At 42.0% G+C, this 21547-nt stretch overlaps 1 protein-coding gene across 1 annotated transcript in view; it reads left to right on the forward strand.

Annotated features, from left to right (window-relative positions):
• AK5 (adenylate kinase 5) overlaps positions 1-21547 on the forward strand; it is a 316529-nt gene that overhangs the window by 169874 nt on the left and 125108 nt on the right. The window contains exon 7 of the mRNA XM_089692186.1: positions 11455-11545. Within this exon, the coding sequence (XP_089548312.1) occupies positions 11455-11545 (91 nt within the window). The remainder of the gene's footprint in view (positions 1-11454; positions 11546-21547) is intronic.

The raw sequence follows: 21547 nt of genomic DNA on the forward strand, positions 1-21547 counted from the left end.
CTGTACGGCCTCCCATTGCTGCTGTCTCCATCGCCACACTCTGCCATGTGCCACTTTCAGGTCTCCTCACACTGCTGGTGGGTTCCATTTTGTCATAGGGTGCTGGCAGATTACGGGCCTCCCATTGCTGCTGCCAGGCCCGTAATCTGCCATGGGCCCCCGTACCGCCTCCTCATGCTGCTGCCAGGTCCAGAGTGTCTCATGGGTCCCTGTACGGCCTCCCATTGCTGCTGTCTCCATCGCCACACTCTGCCATGTGCCACTTTCAGGTCTCCTCACACTGCTGGTGGGTTCCATTTTGTCATAGGGTGCTGGCAGATTACGGGCCTCCCATTGCTGCTGCCAGGCCCGTAATCTGCCATGGGCCCCCGTACCGCCTCTTCATGCTGCTGCCAGGTCCAGAGTGTCTCATGGGTCCCTGTACGGCCTCCCATTGCTGCTGTCTCCATCGCCACACTCTGCCATGTGCCACTTTCAGGTCTCCTCACACTGCTGGTGGGTTCCATTTTGTCATAGGGTGCTGTATGGCCTCCCATTGCTGCTGCCTCCACCGCCACACTGTGGCTCCACACTCTGGTTTTGGCCCCGTGACTGCCCAAATGAGTGAAGTGTGCGGTGATTCTAAGATCGACGGCACTCATCTGCATGTCATACTGACTGACAGTATTATTTCTCTTCCCCAGCAGACTCCAAGGGCATTTAAATTAAAGGTACAGTGTTCTGCACTAATATAAAGGCTCTCTGAAGCCTAGAAACACCCTTTTTATAAGTTAAATTTGCAGCAAATATATTCGACTCGAATCGAATTTATTCCGCGAATTCGCCGAATCAGCCAAATCGAATTTTTGAATACTTCGCTCATCTCTAATAGAGATCATATCCCCCATTATGTATTATACATGGAGATCATAAACCCCCCCTTATGTATTATACATGGAGATCATATCCCCGTTATGTATTATACATGGAGATCATATCCTCCCCTTATGTATTATACATGGTGATCATATCCCCCCTTATGTATTATACATGGAGATCATATCCCCCCTTATGTATTATACATGGAGATCATATCCCCCCTTATGTATTATACATGGAGATCATATCCCCCCTTATGTATTATACATGGAGATCATATCCCCCCTGTTACTAATTTATAGTTCCTCTAGGTGTCTACATTACCATAGCTTCTGTTACTAATTTATGGCCCCTTTATGGTTCTACATTCCATTGGTTCTACAGGCGACTTGCAAATTGTATGCCAAGTCGGACCCTATTGTCCACTATCAGAGCGATCATATCGGTGTGATTCCAACTTGTTTGGAGCCTCACCGATTTCAAAAGTAGTGCATGCACTACTTTTCTTGCGATTTCACAGACATCTGTGTCAGATATCTTGCAAATCGCAAGGAAATCGACAGATCACCCGATTTTGAAATTGTACAATTTCACTGTAAGTCGCACGATTTCAAAACCGGGTTTGATGTGAAGGGGGAGTAAGTGTTATTAACCCAATATAAGATACCTAAATCCTCTGCTGCTCCACTTTTGGAGGGCTGTCAATGAAGCGTCCTCCAGTGAGGAAACCGATCATTCCTCCAGAGCTCCTGATCATTCACTAAATGCCGTTTAACCTCTGATGTGATTATATTCAGTTACAGACTAATCCTGTTAACGCGGGAAAATGACACTACTCTAGAGAACCGTTCTAACAATTTTCACCTTCATTTCTCTAAGCGTGCGATCGGTGTCAGAAAATGCCATTTTTACTTTGCTAAATCGATATGAAGATGTTACCTGGTTATTGATGTGGTGCTATTATCCACAGTGCCTGTCTTTATATGAAAAATTATATTTTATGCAGAGCGACATCGCTTTAGATTAATGTATATTCCATGCATGGTGTATGTGCTACATAGAAAACACATGGACCCACAAAAGTGCAATTAGAATTGTAGCGGCAGTCAGTACAGTAGCACAAGGCAGGAAAAGATCTTCAATTTTATGGTCCATATGACAGTCTTATACTCATGGTGTCATGGTGTCAGTGATGTTTCATGTTGACATACATATGTAAATCAGTTCCGTATTTCTTAGGGCTGGTACAGTGTAGTTTACCTACTGTATGTGCATGCTGCATGTAACACACTCTCCACTCTGTGCCATTGTAGTTCAGATATTACATTTCAGATCTCTATTTCATTCACACCTTAAAGTGAACCTGTGGCCAGTCTATGGACAATCAAGTATTTACATATTTTAACGGACAGTAAATGAGCTTTAAAACAAGCCCTTACTGACCTCTGTAGTTGCAGGCACTGTGGAGAAATTTGTCTTCAAAATTATTAGAAGAAGCACTGACTTCTGTGTATCATACCGTGGTGACCAGACTGTGCGGCACTCCTGTGATTAATGGTGGTTTGGATTAGATTTTGGATCCTGTTCCTTTTCATGGCTGTTCCCATTACACAGTGCTTTTCTGCTATCTAGATATTGTGGAACCTGACGCTGTTGCCCCTTTCCAATCTCCTCATCATTGGGGATGCATTATCCTGTTTGTGACCCTGGTTACATCTAGGTGTCTTTATTGTCCTCAGAATACACTTCTCCTGAAAAAGCATTTTTGTGAAACACTTCGAGATATTTGGAACTCCACCACAGCTCCACAGATTGATACTTAGCTTGTATATCTCTGTATTACACAGTGCTGGGTCATCCAGCGCACAGGGCAACATATGAATTGACACATCTGGAGTGCTAACTATTGAATATCCCTTGACTGTCAGAATACCAGAACAATGCCTGCATCTGGCCGGTTGGAGGCTCTTTTCGGCGAAGAATGTTCCACCCATCTCCTTCAACAAAAAGTGCTTGAAAAATCTACTTTTGTCAAGCCATGTGGTGCCATCAGGGCCACCCATGGAGCAACATTTCTGCAATTCTACAGGAATTGTCCAAAATTTGATCCATGTATGGCCAGCTTTAAACAGGCTCTGTGAGATGAAAGAGGAATGTGGACAGGACACTGGACAGCTCTGAATTTCTGATAAGATCAATAGGGATTCTTGTACTGATTGCACAGATACAGGCGTACCTCGGTTTACAAACGCCTCAATTAATGTCATATTTGGTTTACGAATGATAATCCATTGAAAATAATGCTCGGTTTACGAATTTTTTTTTGCAATACGAACGGATTAATTGGTTTTCAATGCACTTACAAATTTTTTTTAAATCATGTCCCTGTACAGTACTATTCCTTTAACGTGCACTTTATAAACAGTTTTGAACCGATAAGACTTTTTTCCTTTTTTCTGACCTCCAGAACGGATTAATTGGTTTTCAATGCATTTAGGAATTTTTTTTAATCATGTCCCTTTATACCTTTAAAGTGCACGTTATAAAGAGTTTTAAACAGATAAAACTTTTTTTTTCCTTTTACCTGACCTTTGGAACGGATTAATTGGTTTTCACTGCATTTACGAATTAATTTTTAATCATGTCCCTGCACAGTATTTATGCCTTTAAAGTGCACGTTATAAAGAGTTTTGAACAGATAAAATACTTTTTCTTTAAACTTTTTTTCTGACCTCCGGAACGGATTAATTGGTTTTCAGTGCATTGACGAATTAATTTTTAATCATGTCCCTGTACAGTATTTATGCCTTTAAAGTGCACTTTATAAAGAGTTTTGAACAGATAAAAGACTTTTTTTAAAAACTTTTTTTCTGACCTCTGGAACGGAATAATTGGTTTTCAGTGCATTCCTATGGGAAACTGCGTTTCGGTTTATGAGTTTCCCATGGAACGAATTAAATTCGTAAACCGAGGTATGCCTGTATGACAAAACGCTTCCAATTGTATATTCAAACCAAAAGAGAGCAAATAAGAGAAATTTATGGTTTGGGATTATATACACTTTTAATGTTTCCTTTACCTGTCCCCAAGCTTTCTTTTATTAGGGATTTTCTTCCTATACCCCTCATCAATCTCTCTCCAGTCTGATCTGTTCCTCTTCTCTTGTTCCCTCACTATCTACTATCGTCTCTCTTTGCCGTCTCTCATTCTCTTCTTTTTGTTTTTCTCCCCTCTTTCTCTTTCTCCCCTCTCAAACTCTCTTCTTTCTCTTTTCCCACCTACTTTTTCCTCTGTCCTTCCCTAGCCACTTGCCCTCCTGAGGATTTACCCCCCTTCCTGACCAGGCCATTTTTTGTGTTATGGCACTGCGTTACTTTAACTGACAATTGCGCGGTCATGCAATGCTACACCCAAATTAGTTTTTTTTGTTATTTTTTCCCCACGAATTGAGCTTTCTTTCGGTGGTATTTGATCGCCTGTGCGTTTTTATTTTTTGTGCTATAAAAAAAAAAAAGACCGACAATTTTGAGATAAAAACAATATTTTTTACTTTTTGCTATTAAACATGTCCAGTAAAAAAATCTAATTTTGTCAAATTTAGGCCAAAATGTATTCTGCTACATGTCTTTGCTAAAAAAAAAAATCGCAATACATGTAAATTAATTGGTTTATGTGAAAGTTATAGCGTTTACAAATGGCGGTATATATACTGGGATTTTTTTTTTATTATTTTTATTAGTAATGGTGGCGATCAGCGACTTATAGCAGGACTTCAGTGGACATTCTGACACTGGAGGGGGGGAACTGACTTGGTGTCACTGACATCCCCAGTGACACCAACACAGTGATCAGTGCTAAAAAAAAAGCACTGACACTGTACTAATGGCACTGGGCAGGAAGGGGTTAACATGTGGGGCAATCAAAGGGTTAACTGTGTGCTGGAAGTGTTTTACTATGGTGTCTGTGTGTTTCACTGTAATCACACTGGGCTGGGTGGCTGTGCTGTGCAGTGTGCCTAAGCTGACAGGGAGGAGGACTGTTAATAAACAAAACAGTCCTCCTCCCCATGGGTGATCATCAGAAATCACCGGGCGCTGGCTAGTAATTACCAGCCGAGACCCGATGACTGACAGCTGTGGCCACGAATGGCAGCGCGGGTAGGGCGTACGCGCGGCTCGCTCATGCCCCTTTCCCGGAAATGCAATATTACGTATGTATACGTGATTTTGCGCACCCCTGCCGACTTGCAGTAGTATTTCTGCTATAGGGCGGTGGGGATGTGGTTAGCCCTCCTATTATTACCATTTCTTCCCCTTCCCTTCCTTGGGTCTCAGCCCTTGAAGATCCAGTGAAAAGTGACCCGTGGTGGATCCTGGAGCAGCGGCTGCCAGGTATTCAGGAGGTGATATTGCCCCTCATGAATGGTTGTTTTTTTTTTATTGTTTTTTTTTTTTTTTTGGGGGGGGGGGTTTCAGTCAAATGGATATTTTCTATATAAATACAATACTGCAATGAGGAGCCAAGCACTTGGCTTGCAGTTGTAGCGTGGCCTAACTCACTTGAATGGGTCACTTTTGGTGATACTGCCCTCCAAATGTGACAAGGGGTATAATAGGAGTGTCTCCATGGTATTTTTGGGCCCCTTTCACAAGAGGACGGACACCGTTTTGATCAGCGGGGGTTCAGATTATGCAGAGCAGACACAGACAGAGCAGACAGAGCCTGTTCCACCCTATGGGTAGCCATGTGTAAACAGACTCTACTGTCTATACATGACTGCCCTCTGATATGATCTGCCTAGATGGAGGAGGGTGGATCCCCTTCCCTTTTTTTTTTTAATGGACTAGATCAGTGGTTCTTAACCTGGGTTCCATCGAACCCCAGGGGTTCGGTGAGTCAGTCTAGCGGGTTCGGCGGAGGTGAAGACCCACACCCGACTCATGATTCGTGCAGTAAATATTCATTATTATGTTTTTGTGTGAAAATCATGTTTTAATGGTTTTGTTCTTTGTTCTTAATGGTTTTGTTCATTTTGTGCACCTATGTATAAATATATACCTAAATATATACCTATGTTTGGAATTTGAAAAATCATATTTTATTTTTCCAATTAAGAAGGGTTCGGTGAATGCGCATATGAAACTGGTGGGGTTCAGTACCTCCAACAAGGTTAAGAACCACTGGACTAGATCGTATTGGGGATAGGTGGGTGTAAATGAACACAAGTTCATTTACACCCGCAGACCCATAGGGGCGAATGGAGGGTTCAATAAGGTCAACCTGAAAAACTGACAGTCAGACCTGATCAGGTGAGAGGTTGGAGAGGCAAAACGACAGCTCAACCACCTGTTTCTCCCACCTTCTTTTCCCAGCTGCCGTTGTGAACCAAGCCTCAAATTGCTTCTATTTTATATAACAACCAGGTGGATTTACTAAAAGGGAACAATTTTCACTTAGCCAAGTAAAGCCACATTCACATCAACATTCCAGTCATGGCCAAAATAAATTCCCATTTTGTAAATGTTTTTAAACTGAAGACCGGTTGACTTGACTAAGTGAAAAAAAAAAGTACTTGCTGTAAATTACCACCAATGGCCAACGCACTGATTTGTAAATTTATGAATACCACTCCATTTCTTGACTTTGGTATCACATTCACAGCTTGTAGCCACACACACTTTCACAAATTTCTGGACTTCTCTGCCATTGAACTTGATAGAGTAATGGCAGCAGAAGTAATAGAATGCTTTTAACCTGTCAGCCAAGTATCCGTCCGATAAGAGGGGTGGATAGGATCAGCGGGGCGACTGGCGCAGTACACTGTAGACATTACTTCTAGTGAGCATTAATATACACTCGGCATATCAAAGCCATTTAGAAACCTATTCACTTCCTATTATACACTCGCTGGTGGAGTTTGTCATAATAGAGCATTTTACGCAGCGTGTGAAGGTGCTGAGGCAGCATTTTGTAGGGACAGAATAGAGCCTGTTGTCCTTGTACACGAGAACTTTCTGCAGCACGTTCAGAAGAAACAGCCCATGATTGCAGCATTTATGTATGAATCCATTGCAACACATGGCCTCTTTGTCAGTGTCTGCAGCTGGGCGGCCTGGGATTTTCTGATTCTTTTTTTTTTTCCCTGCTTTCTTTAGCTTGTAATAAGCGTTTATGACAATATTTTTCTGCTGATCTGTTTGATAGAAACATTCTGCAAAGTTGTAGAAAGGACATTTAAAAGAAAGCGCTCTGAAAGCACACTCTTCGATAAATGATTGACTTCTTTTCCGATTGGTCTCCCCAATAGGAATAATCATTCTTTAGTCAACTACCTAATCAGTCAATATGACACACATGAGGAAGTGGATTTCAATCAATAGTTGGAAGATACGATTGTAAGTCATTGATCGCATTTCTGTTTACAGCAGGGGTCTCTATCCTTCTAAAAAAAAAAAATGGGGGCCAGTTTACTGTTCTTCAGACTTGAGGGAGCTGGATTGTGGCCAGTGGGAGAGAAAATGCCCCAGCATCAGTAAACAATGCTTTCGGCTTTGTGGTTAGTTGGAGTAAAAATAAAGAAATAGCACCTGTGGACAGTAGGAAGATTGGTAGTGGTGAGAGGAATAGTACTCCATCATTGGTGTTAGAGGGATAGTGATCCACTATTGGTGGGAGGAATGGTGCCCCATCATTGAGGTTAGCTAGAAGAATAGTGCCCCATCATTGGCGAGCGGAATATTGCCCATCATTGGTGAGAGGAATGGTGCCACATCATTGGTGGGAGGAATGGTGCTCCATCATTGGTATTAGTGAGAGGAATAGTGCCCCATCATTGGTGGGAGGAATAGTGGCCCATCATTGGTGAGAGGAATATTGCCCCATCATTGGTGAGAGGAATGGTGCCACATCATTGGTGAGAGGAATGGTGCCCCATCATTGGTATTAGTGAGAGGAATAGTGCCCCATCATTGGTGGGAGGAATGGTGCCCCATCATAGTTTTGGTGAGAGGAATAGTGCCCCATCATTGGTGGGAGGGATAGTGCCCCATCATTGGTGGGAAGAATAGTGCCCCATGATTGGTGAGAGGAATGGTGCCCCATCATTGGTGTTAGTGAGAGGAATAGTGCCCCATCTTTGGTGGGAGGAATGGGGCCCCATTATTGGTGTACGATGAACAGTGCCCCATCATTGGTGGGAGGAATGGTGCCTCATCATTTGTGGGAGGAATAGCGCCCCATCATAAGTATTAGTGAGAGGAATAGTGCCCCATCATTGGTGAGAGGAATAATGCCCCATCATTGGTGGGAGGAATGGTGCCCCATGATTGGTGAGAGTAATGGTGCCCCGACATTGGTATTAGTGAGAGGAATAGTGCCCCATTATTGGTGGGAGGAATAATGCTCCATCATTAGTTAGTGGAAGGAATAGTGCACCAGGAATTAGTGCCCCATCATTGGTGTTAAAAGGAGGAATACTGCCCCATTGTTGGTATCAGTGGAAGGAATAGTGCCCATTGTTGGTGTTGGTGGGAGGGATAGCTCGCCATCATTGGTGTCAGTGGGAGCAATAATGCCCGATTTAGTTGGTGTTAGTAGAAGTAATAGTGCCCTACTGTGTGTCAGTGGAAGGATAGTGCCTCATTGTTAGTGTCAATAGGAGGAATAGTGCCTCTTATCAGTGGGAGAAACAGAGCCTTAAGGGCTTAAAAAAGCAAGTGGAGGGCCTCATCCACCCCATGGATAGCAGTTGGTTTACACCATGCAATTTCAAAATCAATCAAGATGTGATCAAATTCATGAACAAAGCACTAAGTGCTGTGGATCATTGCAAAGCCATCAAAATTTTCCGCCGTGGCTGATCTAAATAAACCCCATTCACGCTTGTAGCACTACACAAATGCTTGCAAATCATGGGCGTTCATGCACCATACAAGTGTGAACATATGGCATTTGTGGTGACATTCATTGTTAATAGCACCCCAAAGTTGTTGTATTTTTTCTTTTTTGTGCTTTTAAAGATGCATGTTTAAATTTTGTGCAAATCTTGAAACTCGAAAAGGATCATGAGCTTCCTTTGATGTGTATGTCATATGTAGGGGGCAGCCATCTGAAATGAATGGGCTGCCTAGACACAACATGACGTTACACAAGTGTGAATGCATTGACTACCCCCTTTGTTGTTTTAGAGATTAATAAAATCCATAATGATTTTCTATGGAATTGCTACCTCACAATTTTTAAAGCGATTTGCTGCTCCGCAAACGAAATTCAGCAGCATGACGGCGATAATCGCTCCTCATTCGCCTCTATGGCTTAGCTATAAATTGCTTATGGATGGCGATTTTTAGCACAGCACAAACCAATGCACAAGCGACTATAGCGATTAAAGATGTTTTTTTTAAATGGCAAACATGTCAGCTTTCAGCCAAGAGCACGGGTGGGGTAATCGAGAAGAGGAGGAACGGGGCTGCTCTGTGCAAAACCACTGCACACAGCAGGTAAGCATACAATGCTTGTTATTTTAATTAAACAAAATGGAGCATTTACAATCACTTTAAATCTCAAGAGTTGTAGATTAACTACTAGAGTGAGAAAACAATCTTTTAACATTCACACAGCCTCTTTTCTTAACAAATGTTCATAGAATTGCATTGTGGAAAAAAACAGTAAAGCAAAATTGTGCATCACTACAAAGTAGGAAGCCAAGCCTGTGTGTATGTAAAGAGCAAGTTAGGCTTCCTCCATGTAAATAAATACAGTTACAAGCTATAGATAGAGACAAGATTTTTTTTTTTAAAACCTTAACACACATTTACAACATTAGTTGTAATCAAGTTTTCAGGTTGTCAATTTTTTACACTTGTTTCTAAAAAGAAATCGAAAAGGCTTCCTTCACTTTACAGAAGACCAGTCAAGCCCAGCTATTGACTTCATTCTTCTACCAAGTGAGGTCCTCCAGTGTGTATGTTATGCTTTTGTTTTAGTATGCCTAACCTTTTTTCTATGTCTTCTGGAAAGTCTTTCAGACTTCCTAGTATGTGAATGTACCTAGCCACTCCTCTACCTACAGTCTCATAGATTCAATGTAAGAGCTAAGGCACTGCAGTCTCTAAGATTTGGAGTGAGATTTGGTGGTATCACTGCTGTGATGCTCACTGATGTCTTTGCTGAGGGTTCTGACTCTGGGAAGCAAAGCCCTGCCTCTAGTAAAATGGCCACCTCCCTGCAGAGACACAATAGGGTTGATTTACTAAAACTGGAGAGTGCAGAAACTGGTGCAGCTCTGCATAGAAACCAATCAGCTTCCAGGTTTTATTCTCAAAGCTTAATTGAACAAGCTGACCAGCACCCGATTCTGCATTCTCCAGTTTTAGTAATTCAACCCTATTGATTTTTTAAGCTTTTTGTTTTTAGGGAAGAGAAGAGGGGACCTTCCATCTTCATAGAAGGTTAGCTTGAAGACTGCATTCCTGGTAGCTGTAAAAACATGCCATTTAAAGTATAACTACAAGCTAAACATTTTTTTGTGGTTTTGGATAGAGTATAATAGGATTAGGACATCTGTCAAGTAATGTACCCTCTCTGTTTGTCATGTTTACAATGGTTACCAAAATCTTAAATTTTGGGTTCACCCTGATACAATAATAGTGGGAAAATCTTCCAATGGAGACAGTAGTTCTGATGACCTTGGGTACATCCAGTAATTTCTTCACTTTGGAGAGAATTGCACTTCTGTTTTGGCTTCTGTTCATAATTCTGTTTTGGCTAAGAAATAGACAGTGAAGGGAAATCTCCCAACCTGGACCCTTTGACAGGGGTTAAACCTTCCTTTATGTCATCCAAAATGGAAAGAAATCCAATTATGAAGTATTTTAAATAAAGCTGCATAAATACCTTTTAGTCTGTCATGACTGTCCTTCTGTACAATATTGGGATAGGGAAAGGCTACACTCAATCAATGCTCTCTTGCTTTGCAAAATGGTTTCAGTCAGCAGTTACGCACAGGTGTTAAACTGCGGCCCTCCAGCTGTTGAAAAACTACAAGTCCCCTCATGCCTCTTCCTTTGAGAGTCATGGCTTCCACTGTCAGCCCTGCAATGCTTCATGGGCTTTGTAGATCTGCAACAGCTGGAGGGCCGCAGTTTGACACCCCTGATAAAGCATGCAGCAAGAACAGAATGATAACCTCGTCAGTGTTTTCACTCTCCTTAATTGTCCAATCACAAGATGGGATGCAGGTTGGTGACCAAACCTTATTGCCTAACCGCAGTAGATAAAACTACGATCAATGACCCAGTTGGTAGGTCCAAGCAAATAGTATGGAATATTTAATTGGACTGGCTATTTAACTATTGATCGCTAGCATTTTGATAAATCCTGATGTCTCAGTTCTGTTTCTCTGCAACTGTTATTGTATGTGTTGAATGCGCTCCATAGCCTATGGCTATTGTCTGTGATAGGTTTATATTTTGTGTAGGTGCTGGGAAGAGCTGTAGAACTGTCTTGTTAGACAGAACAATCTTCTGAGCACTCCGCAGAGGATATGATGAGTGAATACATGTGTGAGTAATAAGATCACTTTCTCTTCCTCTCCAGTTTGACGCTGACAGGGACGAGGAAGACGTCTTCTATGATATAAGTGCTGCTGTTGACAGTAAGCTATTTCCTGCTAAGGAGCCGGTGGCAGGTGAGTGAATCTCAGTCTGTTCATCTATCTCTCTGGCCCAGATGTTCTATTCCAAGGCATCGCCATTGTGACTCATTTAGATAACCTGTTGTATGTAAAACAAGACTGATGCAGATTTGTTTGGTAAGATGGAGCTAGAATAGGTCCAAATCATGAAACACCACAACCTAGTTCACTCCAATGCCAAAACATAAAACCAAAGTTATTTTTTGTTTTTTTTTAGGAGTCTATCCAACAAATAAACAGTCACCCATAAATTAAGAGTGGAGTATATAAAAAATAGAACTCCCTAGGGTATCATCCCTTGAATATAAAAAAAAAAGCAAATACAAATACGTGTAAGTTGGACTGTAAACATACTGTTAGGAGTCAAACAACGTTTATAGATAAAAAATAATTTTTTATTCCATTTCACATAAAATAATCAAACACTGATACCAAGGTTTAAGGTTTAAAAATAAAGGTCATATACAGTGTCAAAAATAACTTTGATCCCCTGCAGATTTTATAAGTTTGCACACTTACAAAGAAATGAAGAGTCTATAATTTTTATCATAGGTGTATTTTAAATAATAGAGAATATCAACATAAATTCCAGAAAAAACACATGATACCAAGGTTATAAATTGAGCTGCAGTTCAGTGAGTAAAATAAGTATTTGATCCCCTACCAACCAACAATGATTCTGACTCTCACAGACTGGCTATTTGCTCATGTGGTACACAGATTAGTCCTGTTAATTTAAGAAGGTGCTCCTAACGACAACTCGTATGTGTATAAAAGACACCTGTCCACAGAATCTTTCTTCCATTAAAACCTCACCACCATGGGCAAGACCAAAGAGCTGTCAAAGGATGTCAGGGACAAGACTGTAGACCTGCACAAGGCTGGAATTGGCTAAAAGACCATCAGCAAGGCGTTTGGTGCAAAGGAGACAACTGTCGGCGCGTATTTTCGCAAATGGAAGAAATACATAAAAACCATCAATCACCCTTGGTCTGGAGCTCCATGCAAGATTTTGGCTCCTGCAGTCTCATCCCTCAAGCTGAGGCCCAAGAATTATTGTTATCATACAGGATAGCTACAATACAATTCAATACAGGAGAAATCAGAGGACCCTGCTTGGTAGAGCTTAAAATCTAAACGGGAGGGTCAAGTATTTCAAAAGGTAATAACTGTGGGGTGAGCAGATGGAGAAAGTGGACAAACAGTTGTTAGGTGGAGGTGGTGTAGGCTTCTCTGAAGAGAAGGGTTTTCAGCAATTGTCTAAAAGTAGACAGCGTAGGAGATAGCCAGACAGATTGGGGTAGGGAGTTCCATAAGATGGGAGAGGCTCTGGAAAAGTCCTTGGTCCATGGAGGTGACACAGGAACTAGAGAGCAGGAGGTCTTGGGAGGAATGAAGAGAACAATCAGGTTGGTATTTTGAGACTAGGTTAGTGATGTAGCGGGGGCTGCGTTGTGGATACCTATGTAAGTTATTGTTCGTATTTTGAATTTAATTTGTTGGGTGAGTGGCAGACAATGAAGGAATGGGCAAAAAAGGGATAGCAGATACTGCCTGGGTGGTAAGGTGGATGAGTCTGGCAGCAGCACTCATGATGAACTGAAGGAGGGATAAAATATGTAAAGGTAATTCAATGAGGAAGGATTTGCAGTAGTCGAGGCGAGAGATGACCATTAGTGAATTAGAAGCTTTTTTGTCATTGGTTAAGAAGGGGCATATTTTGAAGATGTCGCAGGGGTTGAGGCAGCAAGCTTTGGACATCGATTGGATGTGGGACCAAAGAGAGAGTTCAGAGTCCAGGATTACACCTTGCACACTGCCATGGGGGGCCAGGTTGATGGTTGTGCCATTGATCTCGGTTTAATAATCTTGATAAGAGATCAGAAGATCAAACCAACACGTTTCGGTGGCTCAAAACTCCTCCTTCAGGGCTTGAGTTCTGGCAATGGTAGGAGATAATACTGGACAACAATGGAAAAAAAATGGTTGAAGTGGTGGCAACCTGGGTCACTAGTCTGACAGCCCTCTTATCTGTTATCAGCATTTAGAAACTTTTAAATGCCTTGTTATGAATTTTTGTTGCTTTCCTTTAAACTCTGTTTGAGTGTCTTTTGGGAACAGAAGGGAAGGGTCCTGTCATACTATCTACAGACCCAGAGCCAGTGAACTGTATCTACTTACTATGCTAACCCGCCAATCTGTGTAGGGACAGCAACAGTAAAGACCTGGCTACATTGCTTAGTCAAGCAAGACGATAGTCTGGAAACCTAAATTAATCACCAACACATATTACTTGCTGTCAGTAACATGATGTTCTGGTAGCTGTGTCCCCCCCTATGGCACCCCTGTTGCTTAAGGTCACAGTCTATGTTGGCTACATATGTAAAATGTGTACAGAGAGATTCTGATCCGGCAGTTGTAATGAATGGTCCGCATATTAGCATTAGTGAAAATTAGGGGTGCACCGAAATTTTGGTGGCCGAAACATTTTGGCCAATATGAAAAAAAGCACCAATACAGGAGCCGAAAAAACCCCGCCTCCTCGCCACTGCCGCCACCGGCCACAGCTTGGTAGTTCTAAGCCTTACTTGAGAAACTGTCGAACGATCCTGGTGCTGGGCATAGAGATTAGTGAAGGAAAGATGACTCATCTCTATGCCCTTGGAGGACTGGAGCGATGTACCTTTTTTTTTTAAAGCACTATATCAATGCTTTTTTTTTTTTTTATCTAATGCTTTTCATTGTAGAGGAGAGATGTGGGGTCTTATTGACCCCATATCTCTCCATAAAGAGGACCTTTTAAAGGGACAGTGCAAATAAACCCTAAAAACATTAAATAACGTTTAAAGTGCCGTCCCCCCCGTGGTGGTGACTGCATACACCTGCCACACCCACATATGTAAACTGTGTTCAAACCATACATGTGAGGTATCCCCACGAACGTCTGAGCAAGAGCAATAATTCTAGCTAACCTGTAGACATTTTTAAAGCATCACCCATGGAGATTTTTAAGTACTGCAGTTTGAGACAGTTTGAAACAGTGTGGAATGGTGTAAATTTTAAAGCGTGACATGTTGGGTATTTATTTACTTGCCGTAGCATCCTCTTTCATATTTTACAAAAAATTGGCGTATATATTGTGGGCTTTTTTTGTTTTTTTAATCAAAGTGTATTTTTTTTTTAAAAAATATATATTAATTTTTTAAAACTACGCATTTCCATTTTGGTTTTTGGCCAAGTGCATTTTGACTTTTCGGTTTCGGCACCAGAATTTTCATTTCGGTGCACCGCTACTGAAAATGATGATTTTTGGCTTTTAAAGTAACTTAACACCCCCCAGAATTTTCCCAAGTCTATCAGAACCACATTGTGACAGTGCATGAAAGTGAAATCATTTTATAATATAAGTGCTCCATATCCATTCAGTCCATGTCCTTGGTAAAAGGTTGCACCTAATTGTTGCTCGGTGACATTTTCCAATCATGTACCGTTAAAGAAAGCCATTCTCTAGTTTGTGACATCCAACTCTGAAAGGCAAAAGGCCTTGTGCTGTGAGCCTTCTATTCATTTGTTCCTTCCCTGTATCAGAGGGACAAAGCGAGACACGGCACAGAGGAATCCATGTTTTTGTACTTGGCTTATGATGGCATTTAGCACTGTTGCCAGGGACAGCATCTGTGATAACCAGAATACAAGAGGATCCTCTGTTAACTCTTTCAAGGGCCACTATACCAGAATGATATCATTTTTACAAACAAATTAGTTTTTAACTGAAAGAATGCATTCAAGTGAATATGTGAACATTTCAGGATATTTTACAACACACAGCTAACAAATAAAATTCAAAATACTAACAACTTACAAAGCCATCCACAATTCTGCCCCCAGCTACATCACCAACCTGATCTCAAAATATCAACCAAACCGCTTTCTTCGATCGACCAAAGACCTTCTGCTCTCTAGTTCCTGTGTCACCTCCTCCCATGGGGCGCCTACAGGGCACTTATACCCCCTTTCTTCCTGGGCCAATTTCCAGCTTTCTGCGCTGTCACACTTTGAATGACAATTGCACGGTCATGCAACACTGTACCCATATGAAATCTTTATCATTTTTTTTGACAGAGCTTTATTTTGGTGGTATTTAATCACCTCTGGGTTTTTTATTTTTTCTTAAACAAACCAAAAACCACTGAAAATTTTGAAAAAAAAAGTTTTTCTTAGTTTTTGTTATAAAATTTTCTAAATAAATGATTTTTTTCCTTCACTGATGTGCGCTATTGAGGCTGCAGTGATGGGCACTGATAGGCTGCACTGATAGGCTACACTGATAGGTGGCATTGATGGGCACTGATGAGGAGGCACTGGTAGGTGGCACTGATGGGCATTGACAGGCATCACTGATGGGCACTGAAAGGTGGCACTGATATGCGGCACTGACTGGCACTGTTAGGCGGCCCTGACTGGTACTGTTAGGCGGCACTGACTGGCACTGTTAGGTGGCACTGACAGGTGGCACTGATGCACACTGATAGGCGGCACTGACTGGCACTGATTGGTGGCATTGATTAGCATTGATGGGTGACACTGAAAGGCAGCTCAGATGAGCACTGATATGTGGCATTGATGTGCACTGGTAGGCACTGATATGTGGCATTGATGTGGCACTGATGGGCACTGGCAGGTGACATGGATGAGCACTGAGAGCTGGCACTGATGGACACTGACAGGTGGCACTGCTGGGACTACACTGATCATCAGGGCACACTGATCATCAGTGCCCTGATGATCAGTGTACATGTCCCCTCCACGGAATGCCGATTACTGGCTCTCCACTCGAGCTGTTAGCGTGACAGCTCATGAGGAAAGAAATGCTGATAACCGGCATTTTCCTGTTTACATGCGATCAGCTGTGATTGGACACAGCTGATCACATAACCGAGCCGACATCTTTGGCTCTTTCCATGGATCGGTGATCTGCTGTGTCCGAGGGACACACCGCACCAGCGATCGCCTCGCATGCGCGGTGAGAATGGGAGGACGTCATATGACATCCTCCTGGAACGAGAGAACCGCCTTGTGTCTGTCATTGGACTATATGGCGAGCGGGAGGCAGTTAAAGAAGACTATCCTGCTTCTAACTAGTAAACTGCCTTTTATTTCCTACATCAGCTCATCCCCCCACAGCTATTACCTTTTGTATCACTCAACCCTTCCTCCTAGATTGTAAGCTCTAACGTGCCAGACCCTCTGTTCCCTCTTGTACCAGATTGTATTGTAACTGTAATGCCTGCCTTCATTTTGTAAAGAGCTGCACAAACTGTTGGCACTATATAAATCCTGTATAATAATAATAATAACTTCCAGTCCATAAATCCTGTATAATAATAACTTCCAGTCTGAAAATCCTGTAGAACAAAGCTAGCCACTGTCATTTTGTTGAATACAGAAATATACTCAAATGTAGCGCTGTGATAACAAAGTATATTTGCACATCCAAACTAATATTTCAAAGAAAAACACACCAGTGTTCAGTCCTTGAATGTCTAATAGTCTCTTATGAAATATTCAAACGCTGCACTCCGCATTCTCATCCTTGATCATTCCCAAAGTTGTACTATATCTCAAAACCTCCTGATTGGCAGACACTCACTGCAATACCATGGACTTCTGATAACAAAACGGTTTATAGCGCCTAAAACCAGGATGTTTCCCTCGGACCCTCTGGATAACTTTATGCTCAGATACTCCTTGTCAACCATTAGTAATATGCATAAAAAAAGAAAGCAATGCTCCAATATAGCACCATAAAAACAAGCAGATTTATTAAGGATAAAAAAACACTCCTAAACATCAAATAAAACTCTGTGTCAGGAATCTAGGAATGACCAGAAAGATGTGGACTGACACAGGGAAACGCAGGTCTCAGGTACCATACAATACAGGTTATTATTAGCCACCCAGATATATATATATATAAACGCACAGTGAACAAACTAACCTTCCACTAATCTTAGGAGGTGCAGGAACACAGGCGTAGTCAGGGCTGGAGAGGTGGAATGGTCAGGCCAGCCGTAGGGTTCTGTAACGACTGCCTGGTGGTACCTCTAGCGGTCCTCAGGGCAGGATTCCCCAGGGCGCAGAGTCTAAGCCCCAGTCTGCCTTTTCACCAGAGCCCCTGATGGTGGGGATGGACTTGGCGCAGGACTGAGACCAGGTCGCGGCCCCTGAGTACACCTGCTAGTGGTAGAGGGATCCGCCAGAGGTATGTGCAGGTACGGCTGGATCCGTGCAGGATGGATGGATGGCAGAGTAGTTAGCGTGGTCAGACAAGCCGGGTCGGTAACGGTGGAGGCAGATCAGTACAGAGCAGCAGGCAAAGAGTAAACAGGTCACAAGCCAAGGTACAGCAACAGGAGGTCAAACAGCATAGGAGTAGGCAGAAGAATAGTCAGGGATGAGCCAGTAGTCAGAACAGGAGACGGTCAACAGAGATCAGGATCAAGCCGGGTCAGCAACGAAGCAGGAACACAGGGTACAGAGGCTCATGGGAAAACATACACCAAGGCCCAGAGCACAGGACTGGTCATGCCTTATATACACCTTTCTGCAATCAGCCCCAGGTTTTGCTGATTGTGAGCTTCTGGCTGCTAAGAGCACCCGCTGGTCAGCTCTAGTACTGCAGCCCACACGGCAGGTGAGTCCCACCACCAGTGCTGAGAGCACCCGCTGGTCAGCTCTGGTACTGCAGCCCACACGGCAGGCAAGTCCCACCACCAGTGCTGAGTCCATTCCTGACACTCTGTATATAGCATATACTTCCTCAAGGATCTCCAGTCTGCCGAGTGTAGGCAATACACTCAAACCGCCAATGTCTGAGCAAACATCTCTCTCATTAGTGTCCTCTCAGCCCCATCCTGAGGTCACTTCCAGTAACCACCACGCCACCCACTGACGCGTTTCGTCATTTCCGACTTTGTCAAATCACATTTGATCACGGAGTTTTTTCACATTAGCACTGGTGTTTTTTTATGATAGATCTATTTGAAGGTGCATTATACTTTATTATCACAGCACTACATATTTCTGTATTCACTTAATTTTTGTTTAAGGGGTTATTAATGTAGCAGCAGATAATTGTGTATGTTATAACAGTGCTGCGCTACACAATCGTGATCAAACTAAAGTGAAATAAATACATTAAAAATGAAAAAAAAAATGTTGATTCAATTCATAATATAAAAATATAAAAATTATAAAAATATAAAATCCCATAAGCATCGAAAATAAAAATCAAAAAATTATTATTAGCAATAGAAATCATAAATCTAAAAAAAGTTCAAATATATTCTTCTGTGAACAATCCTTCTTTCTGTGCCCACTATGCTATATCCTCCGCCTTATATCAGCTCACCTCCAACAGTGTGACTTCCCATTGTACAATGTTTGGTCTAACTGCACTTTTGGTCCCAATATTATGTACTCTGAAGTTCAACTTGCTGAATTGTGGCTCCAAATCGCTCACTCCAACTGACAAAAACGAAAATACCCAATTTTAACAGGTACCCGCTCCCACTTCCGCTGTAACCACCTAGGCGATTGGAAGCGGAAGTTGTCCTCTCCCTTCTTCCTTGTAGTCTTCTGGGACATGTATCCGGTCCCAGAAGTCTACAGGACCATTCACAAAGCGCAGCGCTACTCGCACATACACAGTGGGCACTCGGTTGTGACAGCTTGTGCCCACACTTAGAATGGTGGCTCCGGAGAGCAAAGACTGCTGGTGAAACGGGCTGCGGTGAGTACTCCGCTGGATTGTGGGACAGGTAAGTGGCTGTTTTTTAAAAGTCAGCAGATAGTTTTTGTAGCTGCTGACTTTTTTTTTTTGGTTTGACTGGAGCTTCGCATTAAGCTTTGACAAAAAAACCTGGAAGCTGGTTTGTGCGCAGAGCTGCACCAGATTTTGCACTCTCCAGTTTTAGTAAATCTCCCCCATAGGCTTATGCATACATGTACTACTTGCTGGAACTGGACTCTCTCTAATAGGGTTACAGACTGAAGACAATTTTAAATCTTTAGCATATCATCCAAGAACTTAATATATAAATAGCTGGAGTGCGACATTAAAGTCCAGTTAAAGAAAAAAGTACAGCCAAAGCTCTTATTGGCTGTACTTCTCCTGTGGATTACAGGAGTGCAGTTCGTTCTTCACTCCTGTGACCCTTTTTCAGCTGACAGTGGGCTGAAGACCGCTGTCAGGTGACGTCACTTAGCCGGTCTAGGCTGGGGAATGATCCCAACAATAAAGTCGGGATCCACCCCAGAGTCTGGAGCGGCACCTGGCTCAGTCTCTAAGTGAGTCGCTAAGCCAGCCGCTCCCTTCCCCTCCACAGCCCAGCGCTCCAGTGAGCGCTGGGGGGGATGCAGACAGCGATTACTGACTCATGTTTATCTTGTAGCTATTTTGCTTTAGAGATGACCCTTTTGTTATTATGCCACAGTATGTATGGAATTTTTTGGCTAACAGTGGCATAACGTCCATTGCGGACACATTTGACATTAATACTGCATGGTATAGAACTGCATCATAGGAAAATTGCATGTAACATTGGAGCCATCCAGACAAGACTGTAACCTTTTGTCTCTTATGGAAAGACTTTTATGCAAATATAGTAAAAACTTTTATTTTTGTAATTTTGTTTTTTAAGATTCTTTGACTAAAAACAGTGTTCTGTATTGTAGTAATGTTGCTGCTAAAAAGTCGCAGGGGAGACATTTTGTTGTCCTGTTGTGTTAGTCAGGGATGTAGCAGCACGATATTCACAATATCATCACCCCTCTATGTATATTGATATAACACCAACATGTAAAAAAAAAATGAAAACACAGAATCACAGTTTTTTTTTTTTACATAAGTAAGAAAAGGCATTTTTTATGTCAAAACCATGCAGGATTTAAACAGTGTATCAAATAAAAACTGTATTTGTGCAATACAATATCTAAATAATATTTAGGAGAGAAAATTACTCATAGAGTTATTGCCAAGGTAACTGATGCAAACCAATGTTGCCATCTAGGCATCAATGACTTTTGTAAATGAAAAGGTTAAAACCTTGAGTCTTGTTGCAGGCTCAATTTAGCTCATTAGTTTTACAACAGACTTCAGTTAGGCTTTAACAAACCAAGCACCACTAAGGGCCCATTCACACCTGACAATTAATACAACACACCACGCACACGCTCATGCGTTGTGGTGCTATTTATTCTTGAATAAATATTTGTATTATTGTAATGCCTATGAAATGTTTTGGCCTTGGACCCTTTGTTTCTTGGGGAATTTTTACAATAAAGCATCATTGCCCATATGCCAGAAGCACGAGAAATGACATTGATGTCACAAGACATTAGACTGCTTAAAACACATAAGAAGTGTTTGTGAGATTGAACATGTTTGTGACATCTAGAAATGTTACATTAGACTGCTTAAATAAGATAAGAACTTGTTTGTGTATTTAAAAATGTTTACTTGTTTTAGACCTTAGAAATCTTTAAGTTAAGGGTAGATAAGAAGCTGATTTGTGGCAAAAGTGTGATATTATAAGATAAGACGTTGTTTGCCATTAAAGTGGCTGGGTCTTGCTAACGGAACCTTTCTGCTAAATCCTCCTGAGGTGGGTGTGGTGCCCGCCCATTTTGGGAAAGTTGCCAGAAGAATTTAACAGGGTATATAATGAGAGGCCTGAACGTGGTCAAATTGGAAGCCTTCCTATGCAAAAGGGGACACTCTTACGCTGGGATTTTTGCCAGGGCTATATGGGCTCATCAGATTGGTCATGTTCAAGGCTTCTCCGTGACCCCTTGTGCATTATGATTCCGACGGGGTCTGTTCCTTCCCATCTTTCCGTAGCTTTGGTAATGTATTAATTCTATGCTGTGACGCTGTCAAAAGATGTGTGTATTTCATGCTGTAATGCTCACATTATTATTGGTGTGTTATTATGC

The sequence above is a fragment of the Staurois parvus genome, unplaced genomic scaffold, assembly GCF_062004578.1.
Source record: "Staurois parvus isolate SC_StPar_1 unplaced genomic scaffold, SC_StPar_1.0 ptg000578l, whole genome shotgun sequence".
Classification (NCBI taxonomy): Eukaryota; Metazoa; Chordata; class Amphibia; order Anura; family Ranidae; genus Staurois; species Staurois parvus.